This window comes from Juglans microcarpa x Juglans regia, chromosome 2D (genome assembly GCF_004785595.1).
Source record: "Juglans microcarpa x Juglans regia isolate MS1-56 chromosome 2D, Jm3101_v1.0, whole genome shotgun sequence".
In the NCBI taxonomy this organism is placed as follows: Eukaryota; Viridiplantae; Streptophyta; class Magnoliopsida; order Fagales; family Juglandaceae; genus Juglans; species Juglans microcarpa x Juglans regia.
Window position 1 is genome coordinate 285,962 of NC_054596.1, and position 12,926 is coordinate 298,887.

General features: G+C 38.0%; 1 protein-coding gene across 1 annotated transcript in view; it reads left to right on the forward strand.

Annotated features, from left to right (window-relative positions):
* LOC121249071 (probable alpha-mannosidase At5g13980) overlaps positions 1-12,831 on the forward strand; it is a 35,499-nt gene extending 22,668 nt beyond the window's left edge. Inside the window, 13 exon segments of the mRNA XM_041147729.1 lie at positions 779-838; positions 924-995; positions 2,143-2,190; positions 2,306-2,425; positions 8,757-8,822; positions 9,907-10,019; positions 10,678-10,762; positions 11,200-11,310; positions 11,398-11,493; positions 12,048-12,095; positions 12,221-12,289; positions 12,386-12,536; positions 12,539-12,831. Coding sequence (XP_041003663.1) covers positions 779-838; positions 924-995; positions 2,143-2,190; positions 2,306-2,425; positions 8,757-8,822; positions 9,907-10,019; positions 10,678-10,762; positions 11,200-11,310; positions 11,398-11,493; positions 12,048-12,095; positions 12,221-12,289; positions 12,386-12,536; positions 12,539-12,597 — 1,098 coding nt within the window. The 3' untranslated portion in view covers positions 12,598-12,831.
* Positions 12,832-12,926: the final 95 nt, after the last annotated feature.

Below are 12,926 nucleotides of genomic sequence, written 5' to 3' on the forward strand. Positions count from 1 at the left end.
ATCTTATGCAAGTTGGATATGGAGAAGGCTTACGATCAAGTTAATTGGGCCTCTCTACTGTACTTGCTTGGGAGGTGTGGTTTTGGGGAGAGGTGGTGCTCTTAGATTAGGTGGTGCATATCGATGGTGAGGTTGGCAGTTTTGGTGAATGATAGCCCAGTTGGCTTTTTTAACAATTCTAGAGGTCTTAAGCAAGGGGATCCTATGTCCTCACTCCTATTTGTCATAGTCATGGAGGCGCTTAGTAGAATAATATCTGCCATGGTTAATGGTGGCTTTTTGGCTGGATTTTCAGTTGGTGACATAAATCGGGCTACTCTTAACATTTCTCACTTGTTCACAGATGATATTTTAATATTTTGTGAGGCTGAACAAATTATGGATCGTTCATTGATTACTTTTTGTTAGAACTTTGTTTCTATGGGCCAAAGCTGTAGATTTCAATGGCCTCGATTTTCATGATTTTCTTGTTTCCATTTCTTCTTCCTAAATAGGTGTTACCTCTTGTATGCCCCCTTGTATACTTGGGTTATGCTTATTCTTTTTTGTTAAAGAGTTCTGCTACATACAATCACTTTTACGTACTTCTTGCACACTCCACTGATGTGATTAGCCAAAGCAATTATTTTATATTAAAAAAAAAGTGACGCAGCCAATCACATCAGTAGAGTGCGCAAAAAGTATGCAAAAGTGACTGCACATAGAGTTTTTATTAAAATAATCGTTTACTTATAAAACAAATCCTTTTCTGACTTCTTTTTTCTGAGTTATTTTTCAGAACTCAGGGGCATATATCTTCCGTCCGAATTGTACATTTCCCATAAAGCCTGATGAACAGGTGCGCGATGACTTATGAACACATTCTCCATCCAAACTAAGAGTCATGGAAATTATAAAGTTAAGGCTGTTCATATAAGTTTCAGGTTCCGTTGACTGTTATGCGTGGACCAGTAATAGAAGAAGTACATCAACATATCAATCCATGGATTTATCAGGTGCCTTACTTGTTTATGACGAATGTTTTTTGTTATAAATGCTTTTTCCATTTTTCTTCTGTTTCAGCAGTGCAAAAACCATTATTTTATGCTCATGATGACAAAATTATGTTATCAAATAATAGTATGCAGTCGCTTTGAAATCTGCCTGTGTGCTTATGGTGGACTTTAGTTTAGGAAAGTTATGACCTTGGGGTTTATATGGTGGGGGAAAAGGTTTTAGGATGTTTAGATTAGATCGAAATAGCTTTGAAAAGATCATATCTTTGTGGTTGAGAAGCTGCAGGAATTGAGAGTTCAGGAGATTCTGCACAACAATTAAGATGGTTCTTTAGGACTGGATTAGAGGGCTGTATGATAGCTATCAGCGAGGAAAATGTATAGCTTTCTTTAGGGCTTGATTGGAGCATTGTCTGATTTGCAGTTGCAAAGAGAGAAGCAAAACAGGGATTTTTATTGCTGTTTGGGATGGTGCAAACAATGACACGCCAAAGAAGAAAAGAAGGGAAAGAAAATAGGAGAACACTAGACGCTCTTCCTTCAAAACCAGCCAAATCACTCAATATTCATTGATAAAATATTTTAGTAAATTGAAGCATATTTATGAAACTCTTTGAACCTTCATTAATGTATTTGGAAGCCAAAGACAATTAGCAACTTTTAGAAGTTTCTAGAGTCAAGTTAACAACCAAAATGTGTATGTTTGTTTTATCTTGTTTCACTTGAGGATGTAGTTGTAGGACTCATACCCATTAAAGAAGTCTTCGTGGAGAGGCTTTTGGTAAATGCGTTATCAAATTTGTCCCGTGGTTATCGCTTTTCTTTGGACTTGTGAAATATGAAATTAACATGAAGATATTTATAAAAGAAAGTATGAAGATGAAAATAAAGAGCAAAACATGTTATATTTTCCATAAGCACCTCTATGTTCTAGCTTTGATTGTCCTTTTGAGGTAATAGTGAAGGAGCTATACTTCAAGGTTTGATTGAGACTTGGGCAATTGGAGGGTTTCAAGTAGGATAATTATGTGTTTATCTAATATTGCTATTAAAATAAGTGCTAGAGCACAATATCTTTTATATTTAGTACTTAATAGTGATTCAGTTTCCCTGTTGCCAGTAATTTTGCATAAAAATGTGTTTGCAGATTACCAGACTGCAAAAGGGGAAAGAGCATGTTGAAGTTGAGTTTATTGTAAGCATTACCAGACAGCTGACTTAATTTTATTTGTTGGTGTTGTTATTTTTGCTTCTCTGCCTCTTATGTACTGAACGATACATGCATACCGGGAATATATATGTAATGTCAGGTTGGACCTATACCTATTGATGATGGTGTTGGAAAAGAAGTTGTAACTCAAGTTACAACTACCATGGATACCAACAAAGCATTCTACACAGATTCTAATGGACGTGACTTTATCAAAAGGGTATGTTACTGGCCGTTGTATACAATATTAAGCATGTTTAGTTTGGGTACATGATGATGTCAACGGAATTAGCTGTCCATTTAAAGTCAGCAGATTCATTACCTTGTACAGCTTTTGACAGCTATCTTCTATGTTTGTAAATCTTTTATTCTTTCCTTAATTAGGATATACTAGCTGTAGACTAGCTGTAGACTATCTTTAGATATTCTTTCTTTAATTAGGATATACTAGCTGTAGGCTATCTTTAGACAGATCTGTATATGGTAGTTTAGCTGATTTTAAGGGCTGAAGATCAGCTTGTATTCTATATATAATGGGAATTCTCCAGCGAGAGAAAGACACTTTTGCTCAAATCTCTCTAAGTTTACAGGGCATCAGAGCCACAATTATGAATCCTCACGTGTCTCTTGTCCAACTCAGCCCTAGTTCGGTCTTTGTTCTTCTCATGTGTCCCTTGTTCAGTCCAACTCGGCCCTAGTTCAGTCCCTTGTTCTCAATTATTCTTGATCAAGTTCTCTCGGCCCCATGTCTTCGGATAAGTCTGATGCCTTCTTGGTTCGTTTTAATGGCAAAAACTACTCAGCCTGGGCGTTCCACTTCATGATATTTGTCAAAGGCAAGATCTATGGGGCCATGTTGATGGCAGCAACCCTGCTTCTGACAAAAACACAGACAAGGATCAAAACGCCAAGTGGGAGGTCAAGGATGCTCAAATCATGGTGTGGATTCTAGGATCTGTTGAATCCAACATCATCTTGAACCTTCGACCCTTCAAGGTTGTAGCCGAGATGTCGACTTACCTGAAGAAGCTCTACAGTCAGCACAACACTGCTCGTCGGTTCCAAGTTGAACATGATTTGGCCAATCTCCAACATGACAGTCTCTCTATCTCTGATTTTTACTCTAGCTTCATGAATCTTTGGGCTAACTATACTGATATAGTCTATGCTACCTTACCTCTTGAAGGTCTTAGTTCTGTTCAAACTGTCCATGAAATTACTAAGAGGGATCAATTTCTCATGAAATTGAGATCTGAATTTGAAGGCACTAGGTCTAATCTTATGAACTGAGATCCTGTCCCCTCCTTGGATGCATGCCTCAATGATTTGTTTTGTGAGGAGCAACGCCTGCTCACTCAAACCACCATGGAACAACGTAGATCCACCTCTGTTCCCGTGGCTTATGTAGCACAAGGCAAGCCAAGAGGTAGGGACATGAGCACTGTTCAGTGTTTTTGTTGCAAAGGATTTGGCCATTTCGCATCAAACTATCCCAAAAAATTCTGCAACTACTGCAAAAAGGATGGCCATATTATCAAGGAATGCCCTACCTAACCCCCCAAGAGATCTTAAACAACATATACTGCCTCAGTTGCCTCTTCTAGTACTGGGAGTTCTATGGATACAACACCTCTGACACAAAGTGCTCTTGCTCTTGTTCAACCCGTGACCCCTGAAATGATTCAACAAATGATCATTTCTGCATTCGCTGCTTTAGAACTTTCAGGTAAACCCTTCTCTACATCACCACCTTGGTACTTTGATTCTGGGGCTTCCCATCATATGACAAATAATGCTCATTTCCTTACCAATATAACAAATATTTTGGAAATCTCAAGATTCATACTGCTGATGGCAACCATTTACCTATCACAGCTACCGGTGATGTTTCTCCTTCTCTAATTGATGTCTTTGTCTCTCCTGGTCTTACCACTAATCTTGTTTCTGTCGGTCAGTTGTTTGACAATGATTGTAAAGTGGAATTCTCTAAATCTGGTTGTGTTGTGCATGATCAACAATCAGGGAAGATGATCACAAGGGGGCCTAAAGTAGGACGTCTTTTTCCTCTCCAATTTCCTTTGTATCCATGTTTCCCTTTGCCCTTTGTCACTTGTAATTCTACTCATGTTGATTACCGAGCATGGCATTCTAGGACATCCAAACTCTAATGTACTTCATGATTTGCTAAATTTTGGTTTACTTGGGAATAAAGAGTCACCATCTTTTAGTGTTTGTTCAATTTGATTGCAATTCTTATCGACTTGGCAAAAGTAAAACACTGCCATTTCCCACTCACACACCAAAAAGTAGTCCAACTTTTTGATATGATACATAGTGATGTGTGGGGTATGGCACCGGTTACTTCTCATGCTAATTACAAGTACTTCGTCACTTTTATTGATGACTATAGTCGGTTCATGTGGATTTATTTCCTACATTCTAAAGAGGAAGTATTTTTTGTTTTCAAGCTCTTTCATGCTCATATTCAGACTCAATTTTCTGCCAATATCAAAATCCTTCGCTCTGACAATGGGGGTGAGTACATGTCTCATGTGTTTCAGGAATTTCTGCAAACTACTGGCATAATCTCTCAACGATCTTGTCCTTCAACCCCCCAACAAAATGGGGTGGTTGAAAGAAAAAACCGTCACCTTCTTGATGTTGTCCTCACCCTTCTTTTAGAGTCATTTGTGCCCTCTTGGTTCTAGTGTGAAGCTCTCTCCATTGCTGTCCACCTCATCAACAAATTGCCTTCTCCCTCATTGAACCATGTCTCTACTTACACTCAGTTATTTGGTCACACTCCAAATTATTCTAACCTTCGTATCTTTGGTTGTGTGTGCTATGTTCATCTTCATGCACACGAACGCACAAAACTCACAGCTTAGTCAGTCTAATGTGCATTTCTAGGATATTCTGTACACCAGAAGGTTTTCTTTGCTATGATCCAAATCTGTGTCGTATTCGGGTTTCTAGAAATGTGATCTTTCTGGAAAACTAGTATTTTTTCTCCACTCACCACGATTCTTTTTCTCCTTCATTTTCAGTTTTTCCCTTGTTTACTAACTCCTCTGCAGATTGCACCTTCTAAGCCTCTCCTAGTGTATCAGCGACACTCCTCAGCCACATCAAATCAGACTTCCGCACCTCACGAGCCCCCTCAACTTCATTCCCCGACTGTTCATCCTGTTCCCGCAACTGCACCTGCTCCTTTTAGACACAGTACTCGGGTTCGTAGACCCCCAGATAGGTTTGGTTTCACCCTCCTTTATCCTTGACAGCCACCTTGTCTTCTACTCTTATTCCCTCGTCTTATAAATAGGCAATAGAGCATGAGTGTTGGTGGAAAGCTATTGAAACAGAACTTCTCGCACTTGAAGAAAACCAGACCTGGGATGTTGTTCCTTGTCCCCCATCCGTGAAACCACTTGGCAGTAAGTTGGTGTTTTCTATCAAGCTTCGTTCCGATGGATCCATAGACCGTCACAAGGCTTGGTTAGTGGTTCTTGGCAACAAGCAAGAGTATGGCCTAGACTACGATGAAACCTTTGCACCGGTAGCTAAGATGCCCACCGTGCGAACCATACTAGCTCTTGCTGCATCTCAATCATGGCCTTTACCTCAAATGGATGTTAAGAACGCATTCCTGCACAGTGATCTCAAGGAGGAAGTTTACATGAAACTTTCCTCTAGTATGCCTACTTCCTCACCTAATGATGCTTGCAAACTAAAACGCTCTTTGTATGGTTTGAAGCAGGCATCGCAAGTATGGTTTGAAAAGTTTCGATCCACTCTCCTTGGCTTTTCCTTCACTCAGAGTCAGTATGACTTCTCCTTTTTTCTACAAAGAACATCTAAGGGCATAGTTGTTCTCCTTGTTTATGTGGACGATATCGTTATCACTGGTTCTGATATGAAGGCCATCTTTAAGATTCAGAAATTGTTGCATTCTACTTTCCACATGAAAGACCTTGGCCTGCTCACCTACTTCTTTGGGCTATTGCTATAGATTTTAATGGCCTAAATGTACATGATTTTCTCTTATAAAAAAAAAAAAAAAATGTACATGATTTTCTTGTTTCTTTTATAGCATATAGATAGGTTTTATCTCTTGTATACTTCCTTGTGTACTTGGGTTTTGTGTACTCCTATTAATACTACCGTTTACTTATAAAAAAAATTCTAAGGACATGGTTGTTCTCCTTGTTTATGTGGACGATATTGTTATCACTGGTTCTGATATGGAGGCCATCTTCAAGATTCAGAAATTGTTGCATTCTACTTTCCACATGAAAGATCTTGGCCAGCTCACCTACTTCTTGGGGTTAGAGTTGCATCATCGGCCTCAAGGTATCTTCTTGAACCAATACAAGTATATTCAGGATCTAGTTCAATTAGCAGGACTCATAGACACTACTTCAGTTGACACTCCCATGGAACCTAATGTGAAGTATCGACGTGACGAAGGGGAACTTCTTGAGGATCCTACTTTCTATAGGAAGTTGGTTGGTAGTCTTATCTATCTAACCATCACCCGACCAGACATCTCTTATGCTGTCCACACCATCAGCAAGCTCATGCAAGCCCCTCAGCATCTCCACCTATCCATAGTCCGACATATCATTCGATACCTCCTTGGCACACCTAGTCGTGGCTTATTTTTCCCACTGGTTCTTCACTCCAGCTACGAGCCTACAGTGACTCTGATTGGGCCGGTTGCCCAGACACTAAGAAATCTACTACCGGATGGTGTATGTTTCTTGGTGATGCTCTTATCTTTTGGAAATGCAAGAAGCAAGACCATGTCTCCAAATCATCAACTGAGGCAGAGTACAGCGCCATGTCTGCTGCATGCTCTGAGATCATTTGGCTGCGTGGTCTCCTCATAGAGCTTGGTTTCTCCCAAGTTCAACTTACTCCACTACATCCTGACAACACTCTAGTGCCATCCAAATTGTTGCCAACCCTGTCTACCACAAACGCACGAAGCACATAGAGGTTGACTACCACTCCATCCGGGAAGCCTATGACTGCCAGATGATCACCCTCCCACATCTCTCCACTACTTTATAGATCGTGGATATCTTCACCAAATCAATGACATGTCAACGCCATAATTTCCTTGTTAGCAAATTGATGCTTGTAGATTTACCAGCATCAATTTGAAAAGAGGGGGGGGGGGGGGGGGGGGGGGGGGGGGGGGAATGTCAACGGAATTAGCTGTCCATTTAAAGTAGGCAAATTCATTACCTTGTACAGCTTTGACAGCTATCTTCTATATTTGTAAATCTTTTATTCTTTCCTTAATTAGGATAGACTAGCTGTAGACTATCTTTAGATATTCTTTCCTTAATTAGGATATACTAGCTGTAGGCTATCTTTAGACAGATCTGTATATGGTAGTTTAGCTAATTTTAAGGGCTGAAGATCAGCTTGTATTCTATATATAATGGGAATTCTCCACCGAGAGAAAGACACTTTTGCTCAAAGCTCTCTAAGTTTACAGATGATGCCATGCGGTGGCGGATCCAAAAGTTCATCTCTGGGGAGTCGAACTAGTATTATGATAACTAAATATTTTTAATATAATTTTTCATAATGCGTATCATGCCATATATATATATATAAAGTATTATAAATATAATTCAAATAATGAAAAAAAAATCAATATATTTATCAAGTTAGAGATATATAACACATTTATGGTCATAAGCACAAATTACAGATAATGGTTTTTTCTATTTATCAAAAACCAGGATATGTTCAGCGAGCATAAAAAAGGACAAATGTCAAAGGAAACTCAAGGGAAAATGGAGAAAATCATGCGTAAAAAGAGAAAGTAGAATAGAACAAAGAAAAGCTTGGGGGACAAGGAAAATAGAAAAGAATTATACGCTACGAGTTTATATATACTTTTTAACTTTTAGAAAATTTTTAAGGCCAAACTTTTAAGTTTTTGAGAAAAGCTAAACTTTTTATAAGATTTGGGGGGTTAGATTCTGTATTTTAGTAGAAACCTATATACAATCTTTAGTGTTTTTTTCATAGGTAAGAATTAATATGGATCTTTAATTTTTTTCTAAAATTTTTATATCAATCCCATTTCTTCATCTAATTGATATTTTGGTATAAAGTTGCATCTAGTTCTTTCTTACTATCTATAACTATTATAGATTTTTGGGTAGTTGAGGGGATTATTTCAAGTATTTTTGGGAGGGAGGACCAAGAATATATTTTTTAATTTTTTCAAACGGATCAGAGGGAGAGGGAGTTTTTCAAAAGAAATTTTGGTGGAAGCCCCCCCGTCCCACACCTCGTCCAGATTCCCCTTGATGCTATGAATGATTTCTAGCTTGAAATTTTACTCTATTTATGTGTTGATGTTACAATATATGGGCGGTGTTGTATAGCTGAGTGATTAGTCAAAAGAAATAATTGTCTTTTTTCTTTGGAACTCGATGACATAGGTGAGCATTTATTTGATTCAATGACTTAATGTTCAATTTCTAGTGTCCTCATTAAATTATTTAAAGGATTCATTTGACTTGCAGATTCGTGATTATCGAACAGATTGGGACCTAGAAGTGAATCAACCAGTTGCTGGAAATTATTATCCAGTATGTTTCTATATTCTTCTTTCATAATAAATCTATTTGCCCAGTTTGTTTGGTTTGTTTAATATTATTAAATTACCAATTTTTTCAAAAGCTGAAGCTGATAGGAAATAATGAATTTAATCATTGAAATTATAAATTCTACGACCCCCTGACATGCAAGATCAGACAGCACATGGGCTCACCTTTTAGGAAAAGAATTTGACATTTTAATTGGGACACAAGATCTTTTTTTTTATTTTTTAAAGAGGACTTAGCCCCAAATTTTAATTTGGGACACAAGATCATTGCCCCGATACAATGTTAAATTAGAAATTAACCCAAAATTTAAGTTCTTTATTTCTATTATAATGATAGTAAGCTCCAATTTCAGATTGGCTTACTCAAATTTGGAGTGGCCATTTTCCATCTGATTATTTGAGTTATGCTTGCTAAATGTTGGTTTTAGTGAACTTCGTTATAATAATAATAATTATGATGATGAAGATTTATCATCATTTATCACCAACGTTATTTTCATTATTTATTATCATTTGGGTACTATTTGGTATCCTCTGGGAATTTTGCTTAGGGAGAAACTAAAATTGTATCAGAGCAATGATACACCATCAATTTCTCATTGCCACTAAAATCCACTGAGTACAAAAATTAAAACAGTGTGGTCGACTGCAAGGTAAAAATGATATTCTGTAGTGAAATTTGATGTTTTTGTTTAGAACTCATCCATACACTTTTACATGAATTTAAGCCCTGCTATTGTTTCTTTATCAGTAAACTAGATTTTTATTGGTTATATTGATAGGCAATTTTTTATAAGTATATTGATAGGCAATTTAAGTCCTGTTATTATATAGTTTTCACTGTAAAGTTCAATCAGTAATTATCTCTCTCCCCCCCCCCCCCCCCCCCCCCCCCCCCCCCCCCCCCCCCCCCCCCCAACCGTTTGCTTGATGCATCATTTTTTTCACAAGTAACAAAAGATTCTATAGATGGGAATAATAGGCATAGCCCATGTCACAGGGCGTATGAAAGAGACACCTAAGTATGATTAACAACGAGTGACACATCATTTATATTGCCCTTTCAGATTAATCTTGGGATTTACATGCAAGATAATCAAACAGAATTTTCAATTTTGGTGGATCGGTCTATTGGGGGAACCAGCACAGTGGATGGACAAATAGAGTTGATGCTCCACAGGTATGTTGGTCTTCCCAATTGTCTGTCTCACCATGAATTCTAGATGTGGCTTGAGCTTTCTTTGAGTTGTCTCAATTGGAGTTTCCTTGGAGTAATTATAAACAGTAAAAACTTTTCCGTCTCACACGATGTGGAGTCTCTCATTAACAACCCTCATATGCTCAATTCGGGTGTTACAATCTCCCCCCTAAATTCCTCGTACTCGCCAAACTATATTGTTGTAGGTGGCATGGCTTAAGCCCCACACTTTTGACTAGGATTGGCTCTGATGCCATTTATAACGATCCAAAGAAAGTCCAAGCAGTCACACTGGAGCTTATAATCCAAAAGGATTAGTCATGTTGCAATTGGGGCTTCTTCAAATCATTTTAAATGCCAAAAATCCCTTCTAGGAAATTTGCTTCACCGCCCTCTTAGACTCAATTCAGGGTATTAAATTATATAACACCTTTCTTGCCCTTTTTTTCCTTGAAATATGTTCCATTTTCCGAAGATAATTCTGTACTTAAAAGGAATTATGAAGGTTGCAACTGGCATCTAAGACAATGCACAGTAGAACTGATTGAATGGTCGTTAGTGTATTCATGATTTATCTTTTCATGCACCATATGTTATCAGAATCATTATCGGAATTCCTCTCATTCGTCTTACTTTACAGGAGACTGCTACTTGATGATTCAAGAGGTGTTGCAGAGGCCTTAAATGAAACAGTCTGTGTTCATAATAAATGCACAGGACTAACAGTAAGCACCCCTCATTGAAACTCATTTGTCATCCCTCAAATAATTCACGAATGCAATGAAGTATGCTAAAACAATAAGCTGGAATTTCAGATGAAAACTGTCACCAGTTGTGTTTTTTTTTTGTCAGCTTTACGTCTTCCAACAGTCTCAGAAAATTCTTGGCTATCACACATTTCATTAAAATCCAAACGGGGCTATCTGTATTAAGGATTTTACATACAATTACCTGTTAATTTTTATTATTAATGGTTACTATACCAACAATATACAAGTTAGAACTTCAATTATATGTAGAGCAATTCCATGAAGATATTCATGTTGCCTTTAGCTAGCGAGTCACGACTGCAATGCTTTTTTGCATCAAGTACCTCCTAAAGATACATCAATATGAAGTACTTGCTGAACCTTTTAGCATTCTATTCTTTTGACTTTTTCAGATCCAAGGAAAGTTTTATTACCGATTTGACCCCTTGGGAGAGGGTGCTAAGTGGCGTCGTACTGTTGGCCAGGAGATATATTCTCCACTTCTTCTAGCATTTGCCGAACAGGTGAAATTGAAGAAGAAACGATAAAGGTCATTATTTTTAGTCTTGTTAGAGTGTTAGTTAATAGAAAGGTAATTTCCTGTTTTGCAGGATGGTGATAACTGGATGAATTCCCATGTAGCGAGTTTTTCAGGGATTGACTCCTCTTACAGTTTACCTGATAATGTTGCTCTAGTAACTCTCCAGGTACTTGTTGCATCTTATAGTTTCCTAATTGTTTGTCATTTCATTATAATTTTTCTTCTGTAAGACAGTAAGAATAGAGAAGAAACAGAAAACCGCTCTTTTTTTTATGACTAAAAAGTAAAAAAAAAAAAAAAAATGATCTGCTGTGTGGCCAACACCTTAATGGTGGTATCTGTAACACACCCCTGAGGGTTGAATGAACAATCTCACTTTGAGGGTGAGAAACCTCCAGAATAATAGAGAGGAAGAAGAAGGATAAACTTGAAAATGAGAATTCTATTAATTTTCTGCATGCCTTACATCTTGGTCCTCCCCCTACAAATACTCCTTTTACTAACTAATGGGCCAAGGGCCAACTTAACCAGACTGTAAAATAAGGACAATTCAACAATTCTAATAACAGTAAATGGGCCATGCCCAACTCGATATTAACTTGAAAATAAAATAAAAGAAAGGGTCACAGGCCAACACAACACAACCACAGGAAAATTGTGACAGCATCAAATATGATCTGCTGACATTGTCTTTATCTATTCAAATATGGAATTATGCAGGAGCTCGATGATGGAAAAGTTCTCCTTCGGTTAGCACATCTATACGAGGTTTTACTTTTATTCTTCTCAATCACATCTTGTGTGTCTAAGTACTTCATTTGCTTAGAAATTAATTGAGTGCTCCCTTCAAATATTTATTTTGTCTGTTTGATTGGCTTTTCAAACTATGCAAGATTGGAGAGGACAGGGATCTTTCTGTACTGACACGCGTAGAGCTGAAAAAGCTGTTCCCCAAGCAGAAGGTAGAGGCAACCGGTTCATGACTTTAACCAGGGCCATCTTTGTCACCAACTATTTTTGTTTTCTCTGATGATGTTCTACTTCTTTTGTTGTTTCAGATCAGTAAAGTCACAGAGACAAACTTATCTGCGAACCAAGAAAGAACAGAAATGGAGAAGAAGAGGCTTGTTTGGAAAGTGGAAGGCTCTTCACGAGAAGAAAAGATCGTGAGGGGTGGACCTGTTGATCCTGCAAAACTTCTTGTAGAACTCGCCCCATGGAAATCCGCACCTTTGTTATTGACTTCAATCCAGTGTCCATGGTGATGTAGTTGATGCCTAATAATGGGACATGTTTTCATGGTGAGGTCATTGCTTGTTCAGAAGACGTGCTAAATTCCACTGGAGCTCCGTTTCGGTTGTAAGTAGGCATGGGTGTTAATAACGAGATAATTAGCTCAATCTCTATGCGATCAAAGTTAAGGCTGGACATGGATGCAACATTAAGAAGTTACATTGGGTGTATTATCTGAATATAAGATGGAACCCTGTTGTTTCTGTCAAAAGTGGTGTTGTTTTATCTTTCTTTTTGTGGATCATGTTGATTTCATGGGTGATGAGCACTACTTCAGTATTTCGCCATCGTGGGTCCACAAGGAAA